This window comes from Labeo rohita, chromosome 16, assembly GCF_022985175.1.
Source record: "Labeo rohita strain BAU-BD-2019 chromosome 16, IGBB_LRoh.1.0, whole genome shotgun sequence".
Classification (NCBI taxonomy): domain Eukaryota; kingdom Metazoa; phylum Chordata; class Actinopteri; order Cypriniformes; family Cyprinidae; genus Labeo; species Labeo rohita.
In genome coordinates this window covers 10,751,089-10,770,015 of record NC_066884.1, presented here as the reverse complement: position 1 = coordinate 10,770,015, position 18,927 = coordinate 10,751,089, and the positions used below count along the sequence as shown (strand labels likewise).

The following is an 18,927-nucleotide window of genomic DNA, read 5'->3' as shown; positions in this document are numbered from 1 at the left end:
GACTTTATGACACAATTGCCAGTTAAGTCAAAATTGAAAGATAAAAAGTTGTAATTCTGAGAACATATCAGTCTTTTTTCCCCTCAGAATTGGACTGTATAACTTACAATTGTGAGTTTACATGTCACAGTTCTGAGAAATAAAAGTCAGAATTGCAACAAAAAAGGCAGAATTCCGAGAGTTTACATCCTGCACTTTTTTTCTCAACTTTGACTGATATAAACTTGCAATTGTGAAAAAAAAATGCAATTCTGAGAAATAAAGTTTTGCAATTTTTACAAAATTGCGAGTTTATATCTTGCAGTTCTGACTTTATAACACAATTGCAAGTTAAATCAAAAATTGAATGGTTAAAAGTCATAATTCTGAGAACATATCATAACGTCTTTTTTGTATAACTTACAATTGCAAGTTTATATGTCACAGTTTTGAGAAAAAAGTCAGAATTGTGAGATACAAAGTCGCATTTGCAAGGAAAAAAGTAAGAAGGCGAGTTTACATCTCTCAATTCTGACTTTATTTCTCACATTTTTTATTCAGTAGTGGAAACGGGCTTCCATACAAATCTCAGCATTAATAAAATATTTTAAAATGCTAAAATAAATTTTCATATTAAACATTATGATGTTGTGATTAAATTAACTTGATTTTAGTTTTTACTGTTTTATTTTGGATTTATTTATGAATAGTAGTATAGAATATAAACAATACACACTTGTTTTAATATCAGCTAACATCTAAATAATTATTGGCCTTTCTGTATTAGCCTGTATTTTTGTTATTTATTTATTTATTGTATTTTTTTTTTTTTTTGGCTTTTCTGTGCTGAAATGTAAATGTGACCATATGAAAGTCATATGGTTTTCAAAAGATATGAGGGTGAGTAAATTAATTTTCAGTTCTGTCCCTTGAGATTTTATTTATTGCACATTCGTGTCATTCTTGTGCTCCCTTATGTATTGTTGAATACAGATTTCTGTGTGTGAGTGTGCAGTAGTATTTCATTCACCTTGGTTAATAAACGGCATGTGATTGAGAGCTTCAAATATAAAAGATTTTATAGAGCTGAATATGAAATGGTTACATAAGATCAGAGACCCGTAAGCATGGCCTCTCTGTTGGATAATGCCCATTTCCGTTATAATTGGTACTCATCCAGCACAGTGTCCTTTCGTCCGGCCGTTTTAATTAATCCTGTGTGTACTGTACATTCAACAGGCCAGATGAGTAAAGATACTATTCCTTCAGGAGAGGTTAAGGATGTGCTTCGCACATTCTTCATCCTAATTTAACACTCTCACGGTTGCAGTACAACAGCAGCTTAAGGAAAAAGGAGAGAAAATGAAGGAGTAACACAATATGGAAGGAGTTCACGAGAGAAAAGGGATATTGAAACTTTCCTTGTCCCCAACTTCATAGCACGGACACTTAACATTTACACAGGGAAATGATGTCAGACACGTTGAAGGTTATCACAAGTTATGACTAGCGAAATAACCAGAATCTAGTGGGACACACAGTATACAATAAACCACCCAATAATGCCGTCCTGCCCTTTAGAAGTACACTTGAGGATGTTGGTGGACTATATTTTGTTTTGTTTTCTTCTCTGACACTTTCGGGTCTTCTCATTATGCTACATGCATTACGATTTTCATATTATTTAATTTATTTTGTCACCTTCTGGTTTCTCTTCCCCTGCAAACTTTGTTTAAAAGATGATGCATTTGTTCTTTTCCAAAACCAGGCCTCTCTAGGCTACATTTTTAGATATCCAGGCTGATACTTTTCCACAAAATTATGCCATCTTTTATGCACCGAATCTTGACCGCTCTTTAGGGCAAAATCGCATGAACTATTGTTGACAAGGTGATATCAGAATGCATTGTGTTGAGGTTTACTTAAACATTCATGTCCATTTAGCTATGACAAAGCTAACAAAAAAAAAAAAAAAAAACATTTAATTATATTTTATTATAGTTATTTTATATTCCTACACTGTAAAAAAAATAAAAAACACAATTTGTTGAGTCAGCTTAAAATAATTTGTTAACCTGCTGTGTTAAAATTTTAAGTTCAGTCAACTAAAATAAGTTTAGTTAACTTGAAGTGTTAAGTTGTACTATGTAACAACTTAGTTGTGTTTGCTAAACTTAACAGATGGGTAAGTAACCCAGCTGCCTTAAAATTTTAAGTTGATTCAACTCAAATATCTAAGTTGTCACTTAGTATAATTTTTAACATTTCAAGTTGAATAAACTTTTTTTTTAGTTGACTGAACTTAAAATTTTAAGGCAGCTAGGTTACAAATTATTTTAAGTTGACTCAACAAATTGTTTTTTACAGTGTATTCTGTATTTTACTTAGGAAACTTCATTCAGTTAATATATACATTTCACTTAACTTTGTCATTAGAAATGCTATTTTGCTATTAGAAACAATTGTGCAATCAGTAAATTGTTGTGTACTTCACATAATGAGTGATATTATGGCATACGTGTAGAGTGCTTAATTTCAGTCTATTATGAGCAGGGCTGTTACCAATAAGTACCAAAAAATAAATAAATAAATAAATAAACATTAATTAAGATAAAATAAAATAATAACATTTAATTAAATGTAAAAAATGTGCTTTTAACAAAAAAATATTAACAAAAACTGTCAGTGTTTAAATAACACTGATTATGAGCTTTCATTTTAGTTGCCTACATAGACAGTTCACATGAAGTTTTGAAAAAGACCTATGTCAATCACATACTGAAAGTTTTCTTGGAAATAAAGCCATTCAACGCATATTTCTTTCTTTTTCAACACACTGAGCACATGCAAGGTCTGAATGGGGGGGTTTAGGACATGTGTGTCCCTCCAACTGTCATCTTTCACATCCCAAAGATTTTATTTTTCTCTTTAAAGCCACAGCTTAAGGATGAAATGAAAGCTGCTATGCTTCATGTGGCCGTGATGTGTTTCTGGAGCGATGCCCTCCTGCAGAGTCACTCTCTTAGACCATGTTTTTGATGGGTGTGAGATTGTATACTCCTACATATGCACATGTAGACATCATAAGTGCCTATTAGAAAACAATAGCACCGTGATGTTTTCAGGAGGTCTTCCTTAGATCAGGCAAGGAAGCAAGGCCAGAACAAAAGCCTGTGTGACAGATTTCTGTTTTGCTCAGAGTCCATTAGAGTTTAAAGAGCCTGAAATAGAAGTGGCTAAATTGCTCTTTGCCTTTGTACCGAGGGTGTTTATTAAGAGGTGGATGTGAATAAAGTCTCTGTGGATGGCCATGATTGGAGGGGCGGAGATAGGAGAAAGGAGGCAAGTAAACAGGTGCAGGAAGTTTGGATGGGTGCTTTTAGCACAGCCTTATGGAAAGGTAGGTTTCTGTGACAAAGCCAGAATGACATTGTGACACGTAACAGGTCATGATGTACTATTAGTCGTCCAAAGACAAATGAACAAAAAATGGATGAGAAAAAAAATCATAGTACAAAAATAAAACAAGGCAAATGTTCCAAAATATAACATTAAAAAGTGTATAAATCACAGTTGTTGTTTTTTTTTGTTTAAGAAACATTGTCTAAAAGCAACACCAGCAGGTAAAGCGATAGCGGGAGCCCGTGACTCTCTGAGCCCATTGAGTTTTAACAGACTTCCTAAAGCATGCAGTGGGTTTGGTGGGGGGTAATTGAGAATGAATGGGGTAAAGTCATGTGAGACTAGGCAATGCGATATAATTGGATATGACTGATTATGTTTGGCTGTGATTGGTTCATGTGATAAATCCCGCCTCTTGCATTCGTACATGATCCGTGTTTGCGAATCAGTCTGAATGAACAATATAATGGCGTTAATGGAAAGACTAATTTTAAAAAGCAAGTAAACAAGTCACACAAGTCACAATGTTTAAGTTACTAATAGTTGATTAGATTCATACATGGCTTTAATAAATGTAATATTAAATATAGCTTTAAGCACACATAAAAAAAAAAAAATTAGCAAGCCTGTAACCACCTAAATCAATGATTTAAAAAAAAAAAAAAAAAAATTTGGCAAATCCAGGTAATTTACCATAGAAATATTATGTTTATATATATATTATATATATATATATATATATAAATATATATTATATATATTAATTACTGTTATAACGCCAGCTGTGGTCCGATCTCCTTAAGACTTTGCATGCTTGTTTAGCATGTGCTTACCAGGTTTCGAGCTTTGAGTTTTCTTTTAGACTGGATTTTGGGTAAATTTTCTAAACAAGCCTGTTATAGCTTCCCAAAGGGTAAATTTCAACATTTTAAAAAAATTATATATTGACCTAGGGAGTCCAGAGAATTGTACTGCAATGTTTTTTATTTATTTATTTATTTTTACCAGATTGAGTAAAAAATGTAGAACTGGTTCACAAAAGTAGGTTTTTTTTTTTTTTTTTTTTTTTTTTTTTTTTTTTTTTTTTGCATCTTCACAATCATTTAACAAACGATTTGACTGGCAGCAGTGGTTCTCCATAATGAAGAGTTCTGTCATATGATACCAATATTGTACAATCATTGACGGCCTTGAAAATGCGATATTGCCCCCCAGTGGCTGATTTCTTTTAAATTTCTCACACACCTTTGGGACCGTGAGTCAAAAGGGCCCACCAAGTTTCGTCCTGATCAGCCTCTATTAACGTTGTCTAATAAGTGCTCAAAATACATCGGCCAATGGCGGCCATGTTTTTTTGAGATACACAAATGTCCTTTTAGACACTTGTGGCACTTTGGACAACGACAGCACACAGCATGTTTTCATGTTGATAGGACAAATGGTTGCGTAGGTATAGCCATTTTAATGGTTTTTCCCTCTTCTAGCACCACCAAGTGACCAAACTTAATGATTTTTTCCCCCCTGTGGCCTTAGATTGTGCTCTTACATGAGTGATCTGACTTTGGCGACAGTATGTCAGTCCGTTCTGGAGTTACAGGTATTTTACTATAAAAATGACACTGCCTCTTTTGAACATTTTGGCATCCCTTTGTGACGGTGAGTCAAAAGTTCAACTTTTTTTTTATTATTATTGATATTCAATCTCCAGAGAATCCTTCTGCACTGGTTTGGTTCGCAAAAGTATTTATTTTTTTTAATCTAAAATACCTGAAAATGTTGCTGTAATGTCCAGCGTGAGCCAAGGATTCCAACAACGTAAGATACTTGAACCTGTGACTGACGGTTTAAGAGTTATGAGTGTTTTGTACTTTTGATCGCTGTAGCGCCCCCATCAGGCTGATCGGGGTGAGCCTTGATGATGTTGTCAGTCGTGTGAGTACTACCATCCCTCTAAGTTTTAAGTCTCCACGACTTACGGTTTGGTCTGCACTATCAGTTTTACATGGAGATTGCTGTTCCTTGGCCATTCTAACAATTACAATATGGTTTCAGCGCTATGCGCTTGATGCCCTAGTTACATTGTTAATGTAAAAATATAAAATAGAATTGTTTTTTTTGTTTTTTTCTCATAGTGTAAGTAATGTTTATATATAAGTGCTTGTGTTATGTGCCACAGCTGTCTAACGCTGTAGTCAGCGCTGATGCCATTCTGTTTATTCAACAATACTTAAGGTTATCTGTGTACATAGTGCGTCTATTAATTCCGTAAAGAGGTGATTTGGTTCTGTGACTACAAATGCTAAATTATATTTCAAACTAATTGGGTGTTTGTTTTACGGCTCAGCTTTGTGCTTCCCTAATTGGTTGATTCTTTAATTATTTCCAGCCTAATGTTTTCAGAAGTATTCACCGTGCGCACGTGCGTGCATTTGAGTCAGTAGTGACCAACTGAGGAGTCTCTAGATAAAAGCTCGTCAAGCCTGTTCATTTAGAGTCATTATAAAGTATGTCCCTGTAATTCTTAAATGAATTGAGGATGATGGAAATTAAAAAGCAACAGCTATTGTATTATGTTTTCAGAGGCTGTTTGCCCATGTTTGGCGGTCGATAAGGTTATATTACACAGAGCAGGACTCTGCATATAAAAAGCTGAATTAAAAGAGGAACAAGAGCTGGTGTGATTCAGTTTATAGCACTAACAGTACCGGCCTTTTTGGATCTCAGTGATACACACTTCATCTCTACAGCTGAGTTAGCAATGCATTATGGTTAACGGTGCATGTTTTATCAGCTTTCTTTTTTTTTTTTTTTTTTTTAACTTTAAGACATTTTGTTTAGTTAGTGAATTATAGATGAAACCAAACACTATAGTTCTTACAAAATTTAGCTTACAAAAACCTGCTTAGCTAGGCAATGTTTCTGAGCATTATCCTGATGTAAAGCCAGCTTAAAACAATATGTAGCAAAATTATATTGGCGTATAAGATAAAATAACATTCCCAGAACACACTTTGACAAAGTTTTAAGGAGGTTTAGGCTGAAACCTATGGAGTCTATGGAAATTTTTAATTATTGTATTCTGGAAAAAAAAAAAAAAATACAGATATCTAATCTGAAACTGATTGTTCACAAAATATTTATGAGCTGTATTTTTGAAGCATCAAGTCAGTAGCCTAGTGTTGGTAACATTAGACTCCAATTGTGCAGCACTCATTGGCCCTCATTTATCAACAGTGCGTGCGCACAGATGTGTGCGTAATGAGTGCGTAAGAACAGTTTCACGCAAAGTGTGAGATTTACCAACTTGTACTTACATAGGAATGTGTGTGAATATAAGGACAAAATATAGAACCTTTTCTATGCACTGATGATAAATGAGGCCCATTATGTCTACATTGATTTTCAACAATAATGCAAGCTGTTCAAGACAACCCTACCATGACATGTTAAGCAATTATATATGGTGCTGTAGAATCTATACATGAGTGTGATTTTAACTGTATTGTGTTAAATTTTACCAGATTCTCCAGGAAGAGCTCCACTACCCATTGTTTTGAAGAAAGAGGCAGCCAATCAGAGATGTTGCTATTATTAAATAAAACAAAAGTAACTGCCTATTCCCATAAAGCATTGCAAAAATTGAACCATTATTTTAGATTAAGTTGCAATTCCCTACCTAAAATAACTGAAGTACCCTGTCTTGTACCTTTGTCAGACTTCTCAGATACGTCTTTGCTTAAAGGGGTCAACGGATGCCCATTTTTTACAAGCTGATATGATTCTATAGAAGTCTATAACATACTTTGGTTAAAATGTCTCAGTGGTAGTGTAAAAAACACCCTTTTTACCTTGTCAAAATCAGCCCTGTTCAGAGCGAACCATTCTACTGCATGTTCCTTTAAATGCTAATGAGCTCTGCTCACCCCGCCCCTCTCTTCTGTGGGGTGACGAGCCGGTCTGTTTACTTTAGCCGCTTTTAGGCATGTTTAGCCTGCAAAACTTGCTAACTAGCACATTATTAAGAAAGGCGATTTGCAAAGATGCATAAAAAACCCTTATACTCACTTCTGCTGTAGGTGAAGCTGCATCATGAATGATTTGTGTGAACATAGAAACATTTATGTAGATGGCCAGGTGCATTTCCTTTAACATTAAGTAACATTAATCCTCTGCGTCTTCAGGGGCTCAGATGTCAGGAGTAAATGATGACTGCTATGATCATTATTACATCTAACAACAGAACACCTCAGTTGCTCAATCGGAGACATTCTTGTCTTCCCGTGCACCGGATTCGAAACAATGGCGGTCGAACTATTCACAGCTCAGTCAGGGCGGGTTTAAGGTAAGACGGTCGTGTCAATCAACTATCATGAGAGCGGCCTTTGTCAGTGTGACGTCACATCGACAAGAAGCTGACAATGGCTTGATCTGAAAAAAGGGATATTTCTTTTAAAGATTACAGAAACACCACTGGTGATTTTTATCATAATAGGCTGGTTGTGTACACACACTGCCAACACACATTTATGTTCAAACAACATGTAAAAGTGAGTTTTGCATTCGATGACCTCTTTAAAATTGATTTCTAAAATGTTTTTCCTCTCAATGTTGGTTGGTATGATTCCCAGGCTTCTCTTTTTAGCAGAATATTATGAAATCTCTTTGGAGGAAATGAATGGGAAGAGTCCTTATGTTTCCAAGGCTGTTGAAAAAAATGAATGGCCACCATGGAGCTTTGTTGAAATCAACTGAATCTCTTGTGCAAAGTCATTTGTGCCATGTACGTGAGTGACAGTTTACAGAGTTGCTATGAAAAGCGTTTCAAATCATTCGCTTATGAACTTCCATTTCAGTTGGGATGCTGCTGTAGAAAATAGACAGTAAACAGCGAGGCGACTTTTGGAACAGCATTGCTCAATAGCTTTGATAAAAATCCATTTAGAATGTCTTTTTGACACAAGTGACACTAATAAGAGGTTGGTTGCCCTGCAGGGTGTGTTTAGCAGACATGGCTGATGATTCATCAAGCACAGAGCCTTCTTTTCAGTTTCGCTATTGAAATATTGATTGATAAGTCTCCGTATGATGTGTCATCTCCCTTCAGTGTTTCTAAATGAGCCATTTCTCATTTCCACCCAGATTCTCGGCGCCTATATTGGTAGTAGATGACAGGTCAGTAATCTTAGATGGAGACAGAAGAAATGTTCACGCTGGGAGGGTTATATTGGTCACTGGAGTAGATACCGAGCGCTTCCTGAATATCGTGCGGCCCACACATGCTTTCATATATTGCTTTGTGTAAACTTTGGTTTGTTTGTTCCCGTCGTAGCAGTCGAGACCATATTCTTGCAATTTTTCACTTTTGTGGTTCAATGAATCTTGTTGTTCCAGCACCTCCACCTGAGAACAGGCTTGTGATAACAAGAACTAAGTGGGAATGTATGATGTGGACAACAGCTCCTACAGTTTTAATTATACCAGGGAGCAACTGCGCTCCACCCAGCTCATTTAAAACGGGCAATTTAGCTGTTACCAGAAATAGAAAGAAACATAGGGTTGAGATGAATCCAAGTCAGGAAGGTGGGATGGAAGATTACAAGTTGGTAGCATGTTGGAGCTCTTGTTAATCGTTCAGAAGTCTATCTAACAGAATGACGAATTCGAGAAAAAGCAGACAAATACACCTTCCCTCACAGGTTTCCAGCTTCTTTCCATTCAAACCCTCCCCTTCCACATCTCACGGCGACAGCGGAGACCAGCACCAAATCAAATCAGAGAAAGATAAACAAAACCTCATTAGTTCCTCCAGCTAGGCGGAGGTGAGGTCTACAGTGTTCCCCTCAGCTGAGCCTGCCCTGCTTTAACCCCGCTGTAACTCTCCCGCTTCTGCTTTCGTTCTGCTCTCCTGTGTGGTGAACCGCACATTTGTTTTTAATTGGGAAGGGAATTGACTTTGCATTTGAATCAATGCTCTCACTTGCTAGTATAAGTACATGTGCATTGGAACAAGACAACTCATTTGGATTATTCAAAGTTAATAATTGGCTGACTTTCCTGCGAATTAAGGAAGCAAGGACATAACCGAGTCTTTGTGTGTTTCTAGCTGATTATCATACAGTATGTGTGTCTTTCTAAGCACAATTCTCTGCGGAAAATGTCTTTTTGTGATGCATTTCTTAGTAGAATATTAGCTAATCTTCACGGTACCGTGAGAGATACCACAACTATTTGTTTATGTTTTATTAGATATTGCCTAATACACAAATGGTCATACTATAATCATTACAATATATTAGCACTTTTACTTTTTTTCTTTAATAAAAATAATTTTTATAGGCCAATAATGCAATGCTTCCTAAAACAATGTAGAACTGAATATTAGTAATTCATTTGGCACGAGTACATCCTGCTTATGAAAGGCTAATTATTGTAATAAAGAGCATATGATTATTATTATTATTTACTCATGCTCATGTGACGCCAACACATTTTCTGTGTTCAGTTATGTTGTAGTAATTGAATTAAAAAAAAAAAAATATATATATATATATATATATTTATATATTTTAAAATTAATTCCAGGCATGAATTTACAGAGATTATTAGTGAATGATGACTTAAATTTGAGTTATTTTCCACACAAAATTATCATTATTATTTTTTTTATTATTAAATTAATCTGTATTAAATAATTATTTAGTAATTCTTGTAATTTCTATATCAATATTTAGTTTTAGCATTTATAATTTAATAATTTTATATTGCCATATAAAAGCAATAGAAAAGTATTAGTGCTGTCAATCGATTTAAATCTTTTTAAAACTAATTAATCACACTTTTTTCAGGAATTATGCATGATTAATCACAACCTATAATATTAAGGTTTTTAAATACACTATTATATTGCAATAATTTCACATTCAATCTTCAAAGTAATGTAGAAAGCAACAGTATGTTTTTTAATATTTGTTTAAAGGCATCTTTTTTTTATGACTGAAGGCGAGTATTACTGATACCAATGTTACTGATATCAGTGTTACTGAAATTGTTCTCTCTTTTTTTTTTTCTAATATTTAATCATTGACTATAGCCATTCAAGATTACAGTATAATTGAGAGATATCAATTTTAATATTTAGTAGACTTAAAAATAAACAGCAACTTCTAATTAACATAAACCCATTATAATAAATTTGCCCTTCAGCAAGTATAGGAAATATACAGAAATTAAATAAAGATATCAAACACTAAATTCTAAATTAAATATAGATGAATCCTTAAAGTTACAGAAATTGATTTCCTTACTAGACTAAAACTAGTCTAAATAAATGCAATTCTTGTCAAGAAAAAAGAGACAGAAGCAGCAGTTGTGAGTGGGGTGGCCAACCCTAGCTCCGCCCCTGCGTTAACTGCGTTAAATATTTTTAATGCCGTTAAACTGGAAAAATTAATCACCTGCATTAGTGGGCTAATTTTGACAGCACTCAAAAATATAAAATGCTAAAATTAAATATTATTATAGAAATTATAGGAATTATAATGGTCCATGGTTGCTATGAATTATGTTGTGTGGCTACTACTAAAAAAAATAATAATAATAATAAAATAAAAAATAAATAATAGCCTGCAGGTTTGGAACAATATGAGGGTGAGTAAATAATGGCATTTTTTAAATTCTTGCCATGAATGTGTACAAGGTTATCACTGAATAATAACTTGGCCTGTTTCCCACACAAAGTTACCATATGGCTTTAAAACTACTTTTTGATTATTTTATTATATTAATATTTTATTAAACTATTTATTTAATCATTTGCCTATTTTTATATTGATATTTAATTTTTTTTTTTTTTTTTTTTTTAAGATATTTTTTTTAATATCTTGTTTCTATTGGCACTTAACAGTCCCTTGTCACTATGAATAATGTTGTTGTTTGGCATTACTACAGGAAAAATAATAGCATGTAGTTTTGGAACAATATGAGGGTGAATAAATAACAGAAATTTCATTTTTGGCCAAACTCTTCTTTTCAATGTGGTCTTTTGTGATGATAGTTTATAGGGAACCACAAAATGCGGTGCAGCTTCAGTTTTTGGCAGTATCAACACTGGGCACTTTGCTCTCTAATCTCTTTCTCCCTGGGAAAGGGAACATGAATGAGAGAGTGAGTATGTTTATAAAGGTGCTCTGGTACACTGTGTGCTTGGACATTCTTCTGTGTGTGTGTGTGTTTATGTGTATGAGTGAGTCACACATCCGCATATGAAGTTTACGGTTTCACGTACATGGGCTGAAAATCATCTGGAAATAGTCTGACAGAACATCCTGAACGCACTGTAACATTTTGTACATCAAAACGCGATGAGAACAACAATAACAAAGCTTGTTTCCTCTCTTTACAGACAGCATTGAGGACTACATTCAGACCACCTCATCACATGTGGAATCAGCCAATCAGGAGCTTGCAAAAGCCAGTCATTATCAGGTATGCTATTGACTTCTTGAAAAGCTACTGCTATTGCTGCATTAAGGTACAGAAAAAGCAGTTTGGTATGTAAAAAGAGTCTCCCTGCAACAGTCTATGAACACAATTATTGTAGCAGGTTTGTTTATTAGTTTCAGTTGACATCACACAGTGAGATTTTCAACATGCTGTCATTCATTAGCTGCTCACTTCAGTAATCACCCTTCACCAATTACCTGACGGATAGACCATAAACCTATTTGAAAATTAAAATTTGTCATTGATTGTGCACAAGCTCTGTTTGAGTATTAAGTATCGTGTGTAAAAGCAAATTTGTGTATTACACCTTGTTTACCCTGATGCCACGTGTGTCGTAATTGACACAGTGGACTTGTTTAATAAAAAATGACTTGCATTCAAAGTATTTCTGTCATGACAACTCTCAGAGCATGGTAGCTTGGTAATATACATGGCAACCTAGACTTGCTTCTGCCAGTACATCCACGGACATGCTGATATGAGCATGTAGGTAATATTGCTAATGCGCATATAACATATATGAAGTAACCCCCACATATAACAGATGAAATTACCTTATAGCAGATCTATACAGGTGGAGCTGGGGAAGGTGGAGGGTTTCTGAAGCATGCTGCACCTGTGTCAGCAAGCACTAGTCAAGTATTTGAATGTTGAGCAGCAAGCTCACTGGCTGCTGATACGGAAAGTACCAATCAGCTGTACCATGTGAATGATGATGTCATTATTTCAGATTGAGTTAGAACCTATCGGTTTCATGACAGAACTTTGTATTTATTTCAAACCCATGTACTTTAACATGGTGGATCCAAACTCTGATGCAGATGATAAATTAGTTATTAAATGTTAAATTATTAAAAGTATTTTATTGAACAACTTTAGACAATTTTTTCTTAATTTTGTCAGATGGAAAAGAGATTTTCTACTATAACCCTTTTCACCAATCTACACTTTAAAAAAAAAAAAAACAACTTGTTGAGTCAGCTTAAAATAATTTGTTACCCTGCTGCTTTAAAATTTTAAGTTCAGTCAGCTAAAATAAGTTTAGTCAACTAGAAATATTAAGTTGTACTAAGTAACAACTTAGATATTTGTGTTTGCTAAACTTAACAGATGGGTAAGTAACCCAGCTGCCTTAAAATTTGAAGTTGATTCAACTCAAATATCTAAGTTGTCACTTAGTATAATTTAACATTTCAAGTTGAATAAACTTTTTTTTTGAGTTGACTGAACTTAAAATTTTAAGGCAGCCAGGTTACACATTATTTTAAGTTGACTCAACAAATTGTTTTTACAGTGTACTGTCAGACACAACAACTGGTTAAAAACAAATATATGTTATCCTCTGGCTATCTTTAATAATATATTGACAAAACTGTCATTGGTATAATGAAAAATCCCCCCTCTCTAAAGCTGGGGGGGCTTAAATGAGCTTCACACAAAAGCTTTAACTAGGTTCCATTTATTTGATCAAAAATACAGTAAAAGTGGTAATAATGTGGATAAATTATTGCAACTTAAAATAACAGTTTCCTATTTTAATGCATTTAAAATGTAATTTATTTCTGTGATGGCAAAACTGAATTTTTCAAATTTTCTCAGTCTTTAGTGTCACATGATCCATCGGAAATCATTTAATATGCTGATTTGGTGCTCAAGAAAGATTTTTTATTATTATCATTTATCATTATGTTCAAAACAGTGTGCTGCTTTAATATTTTTGCGAAAACCATAATTTTATCAGGATTCTTTGATGATAGAAAGTTCAAAAGAACAACATTTACCTGAAATAGAAATCTTTTGCAATGTACTGATTATATATATATATGTATATATATATGTATGTGTGTGTGTGTGTGTGTGTGTGTATATATATGTGTATATATATATATATTCTTTTTTAGTTTTCTTCACCTCATTGAGTTCTCCACTTCTCCTAGTCTTTTAGAAATAATTTCCTCTCAATACCATTTACCTTTTAGTTCTGTTTTTTAGCCATACAGGTGTAAGACACTTAAGTAATCAACTGTTGTTGTCTGCTCAGGGCATGTGCACCTCTTTTTTTCTAATTTGACAACCTTACATTTATGCTTTGACCTTTGTCTGATTAGTGCAGTTGGTGTTTAGATGTGGCCTTTTACATAGTTCTTCTCTGGCATTCACAATTAAAACACGGGCTAATAATAAGTGATGATCATGAATGTGTGCTTACCCACATTGCGTTTGTGTTTCTACCAGTCCTCCGATTCCATGTGAGTTTGTGTGTGGCAAGGCAAATGAATGTCCCAAACGGGTGCTTTAGCATTCCTCTCTTGGCCGTAGTTTTCTCGCCTCTTCCTTCCTCCACTTACAAGAGCGCAAGGGAGTAAATGAGTGAGTAGCAACAGCTTTTGGATTAATTGTCATTTCATTATCTCAAGGAGAGCTCAGCCGTGACCAAACTCACGCAGAGCAATTTAGCACTTCGCCGGTCCCGCTGCCGCCCACCCTGAGGGGAGGAGGGAAGCGCCAGGCTTAGGGCGCTACCCTGTTTCCTTCTGAACATCTCCCATAAACCCACACTGTTGAACATTACACACACAAGTCAATTAAAAATAGCAAGTCATTTTCTTTCCATGGACCAAAATGTCAGTTAACCGAACGCAGGAAATAAATTGAATCTATAATCCATCAAGCCAAAAGCAGTTCCTCTCCGCTCATGGAAGGTCTGTAAGTGACAAGAATGATGTTGTATCAGCCCCATCAGAGTTCAGTGGAGCACGATGGAACATGATTGTTCATTACCATGCTGCTGCTCCAAACTCGAAACTCAAACGAACAGACACTGAACAAAGTTCACACCATAATACACAGACTCCAGTCTTCATTTAACATTACTTATTTTCTCACTCTCTCATTTTGAGATTTGGAGAAGTGCTTTATTGGATGCTCTTAACTAAGTGAACCTTAGTTAAGTTAATTCAATTCAATGCTAAGTCTTTTACAAATAGTATGTCCCTTCTCCTGTAGAAAAGTAACATATATGTAGACACAATATTTGTAGTTATTTTGTCTGTTTTTGCTATTTTTGCTAATATTTCTGAGACTCAGGAACGCCTTTACTATATATATATATATATATATATATATATATATATATTCATGTCCCATTTTTAGCTGCATTTTCTTGGTTAAATTAACATTACTTACACATCATAAATAGAGTGATAATTTTTTTTTTTTTTTTTAACAATGTAATCAATATTTTATGAATCTCATCCAATTATTAATTTCATCAAGTTTTTTAAAGCATTTTTCATTTTTCATTTATTTTTCATTTATTCCAAAATAATAACTCAAGGCAGTAACAATTTAAACATTTACAGCTATTCTTTTTAATAGTTCACTTTTAACTTTTTTTTTTTTTTTCTTATCATCAGTCATCAGAGCTTTGTAAATATTGGTCACAGAGATTTACCTTAAATTTTACCAAGCTGATTACTCATTAAAAACTCCCACAGATCATGTTTTCAGGCCATTCTAAGTCTTACTAAGTGTGTGAGTTGTTTACATACTTTTTTAAAATAATTCTTCCCATTAATGCCATTATATTGTTCATTAACACTGATTTGCTAATGTGGAACACACAAAATACAAGAGGCAGATTTATCGCAAAAACCAATCACAGCTGATCATAACCAGTCATATCCAATCATATCGCGATGGAGGTGTTGCCTCTTCTCATGTGACTTTTCCCAATTCATTCTCAATTACCCAACCCAGCCGTGTTGCCATGTCCACAGTTTTCCCGCTGAATTGGGCTACTTTAAAACTGTTGCTGCAGGTTGTTTTTGATGTCTGCGGGTTGAAGCGACCCCAATAACATCATATTTAGCCCCTGAAATATGAATTTACCAGGGGAACCCCAACAAAAAAACGTGATTTTTAACAGGGGACCCCCCTCGAAATGTGATTGGGCTACTTTTAGGATGTATCTGTTTTGAGTAGCAATTGGTGGATTTTGTTGTGAAAACCTGGCAACTCTGCCCCCCCAGAGAGAGATGGATTCCCACTGACACCTGCTGGTGTCACTGTTGGAAAATGTTTCTTAAGAAAAACAAGTGATTTATACGCTTTTTAATGTTATATTTTGCTATATTTTTCCCTCATCCAATATTTTGAGGAGACACCGCCTCCTTTGCCTTCTCGGAGGAAACGCCCATGATATGAGTCATTTGAGCAAAAGATTCAGTGACTCACTCATAAATGCAGTCAATTGTTCCCAAATTAATGAGACGTTCTGAATTAATCAGTCTGAGTGCCTCAGTGATTGACTCATAAAGAACATATATAAATAAACATTACAGTTAAAACATTTTTTTTCCATGTTTGATAAATTTAACGCATCCTTGCTGAATAAAAGTATTTTTTAAAAATGTCCCCAAACTTTTGAACACTATAAGATATATTAATTTTTGTGATTAATCAGGACTGTTTAACTGTTGCTTGAGTCTATAAGAGGATGTATGTATAGAAAATAAAGTGCTTTATGGGTGTGTGGAAGCATGACTAGAAAATAGCATGCCTTATGGAAAATGTTGCGATTCACTGCCCTTTCCTTAGATAAGACATGAAACAACAACAAAAAAAAAAAACTCAGACCATAATACAGGCAAACATATGTGTATTAGAACTGACAAAGTAATCTATTAAAACCAATAGCATAACCACTGTTGTGCAACAAATGTTTTTGCATTTTTCACAGATTATTGCTTACATACAACTCATATCTGGTGTGCACAAAATGTCTTTGTGCGAGTGTGTACGCGTGTGGGCTGTGTTAGGCTGTATTTATGTCAGTTGGATGATCTTGTGGCCTGTAGAGTGTGACAGTGAGCGGGGTGTTGGATTATTATTTGCTATCTGCTTCTACATAAGCCGCATGCTGTCCCGATTGCACTGAATCCATGCAGACCAGACGGCTTATTTGTGTGCCCAGAGCAGATTCACTGCTTCAACATACCCTCCATAACCCTCCATCCCACACACACACACATACAAACATAATAGAGCCAAATTGTGATCTAAGGGGACCGAATGAAATTCAATTTATTAGTATCACTGCTACTGTTGTGTATACTTAGGGTTGGGGACTTGATGATACCTCAAATCATGCAGGTTGTTGAGGAGAGGTGTACTATTACTTATCTGGGTTCCCATGCTTTTCATTTTTGCCTGGTATAATGGTAAAATGGGCAATTTTAACTGACTTATAGTGAAGGAGGGATCTGAGCCATATCTGGAGACTGCTGTACCCTGTTTTGACTTGGCAACAACCAAGATCCTCCACAGTGAATGGGTGCTGTCAGAATGAGTTCAAACAGCTGATAAAAACATCACAATAATCCACAAGTAAGCCACATGACTGCAGTCCATCTTTTAACATATTTCACAATGAAAAGCTGTGTGTTTGAAAGAATCAAATACATCACTAAGGCATTTTAACTCCAAACTTTCACTTCTGGACAAAATATGAGTCTATAATATCATAGTATCTCTTCTTCCATTGAAAAAAATACATCCCCTGTTGTTGTTTTCTCATCAACATCCACCAACATATTTATTTAGAACTGTTTTGAACCATTTTTGCTTGTAAACAGTGCTTGATTTGTGCATTTCTATTTCTATTTCTTCTGATTCAGACAAGATGGCTTTTTCACTTGAGAAAGCAATATTATACACAGAGGAAGTTAAAAATGTTATAATGGTGGATTTTGTTTAGTACAAACACACAGATGGATTATTCTGATGTTTTCATCAGCTGTTTGGAATCTCATTCTGACGGCACCCATTCACTGAAGAGGATCCATTGGTGAGCAAGTGATATAATGCTAAATTTCTCCAAATCTGTTTTGATGAAGAAACAAACTTATCTACATCTTGGATGGCCTGAGTAAATTGTTAACATATTTAATTTTTTGGTGAACAATTCCTTTAAAAATGTTTTGAAATACTGCAACAACCGCATAGCAATGCCCTGACAACATTTTTGCATGATAAAGCATCACTCACATTTTCTCCTGAAGATGTCAAATGTATTTACCTCCAGTATTTGCAGCAGTGGTGCATTTTCCACTCTCTTGTTGTTTAAAATTGGTGCAGGAATCAAAATATGCCTATAGTAATAAGAACTTGTTGAAAGTTTGTCAGGTTTCTGTAATGAATGCAGAAAGAAGCTGATCAGTGCTATGTCATGCTGTGATCAGGCACAGCAATGCAAATCAATCATGCAGTGTAATTTAGGTAATGGTGATGAATGGAGTTTAGCTGGTGGTGATGACTGCCACATAGGCCTGTCTGTAATATTGGAGCTGAAGTGGAATGAATATGTATGTGAAGAGAGAGTTTGTGGAGAGTTTAGCATAGGAGCATTATTCTCCATGAGTTAGAATGTGGCAACTGGCCAAAGGTTGCTGCTGCTAATGCTGCCCTACTGTATGGTACTACGTTACAGTGATTAAGTCATGGAGAGACTGTGGTACTGTGGGATGTTGTATTTAAAAACCCTCTTTTATGCAAACTACTTCCTTCCACCTTGGATTCAAATCTCAGTTTGACAGTTTAACAGCTGAGCCCAAGCCTCTGTTACTAATTCAAAAACGTCACTTGGGAACTAGTAACAAAGGAATGCTAATGTTCCTTCAACACAACACTCTTAGTGTTGGTGCTTCACGATGCCATAGAAGAGCCTTTTTTGTTTAAATTACTCCTAGGTTCTAAATAAAGAACCTTTCTATTTCACTAAAGGTTCCTTGTGGCGAAAGAAGGTTCTTTAGATTATAAAAAGGTAAGAAAGGGATGGTTCTTTAAAGAACCTTTGACTGAATGGTTCTTCTATGGCATCACTGTGAAAAACCTTTTAAAGCACCTTTGTTTTTAAAAGTGAATGAAAGAACACTGCTTCATTAAAAGCTTATTGTATTTCTGTATTAAAAGCTCAATGTATTATGTAGAGTAGAGTAACACAAGAGAGAGATGGACTGAGTGATTGTGATTACCTGCATCTGA

The 18,927-nt window shown here is 34.9% G+C and overlaps 1 protein-coding gene across 7 annotated transcripts in view; it reads left to right on the top strand.

Annotated features, from left to right (window-relative positions):
- tsnare1 (T-SNARE Domain Containing 1) overlaps nt 1-18,927 on the top strand; it is a 250,043-nt gene that overhangs the window by 122,658 nt on the left and 108,458 nt on the right. For all 7 annotated transcript variants that reach the window (XR_007829269.1, XM_051130353.1, XM_051130351.1 and 4 more), the window contains exon 10: nt 11,783-11,865. Coding sequence is in view for 6 of the 7 variants with exons in the window: in XM_051130353.1 (XP_050986310.1) it covers nt 11,783-11,865 (83 nt within the window). In the remaining variant the exon portion in view is untranslated. The remainder of the gene's footprint in view (nt 1-11,782; nt 11,866-18,927) is intronic.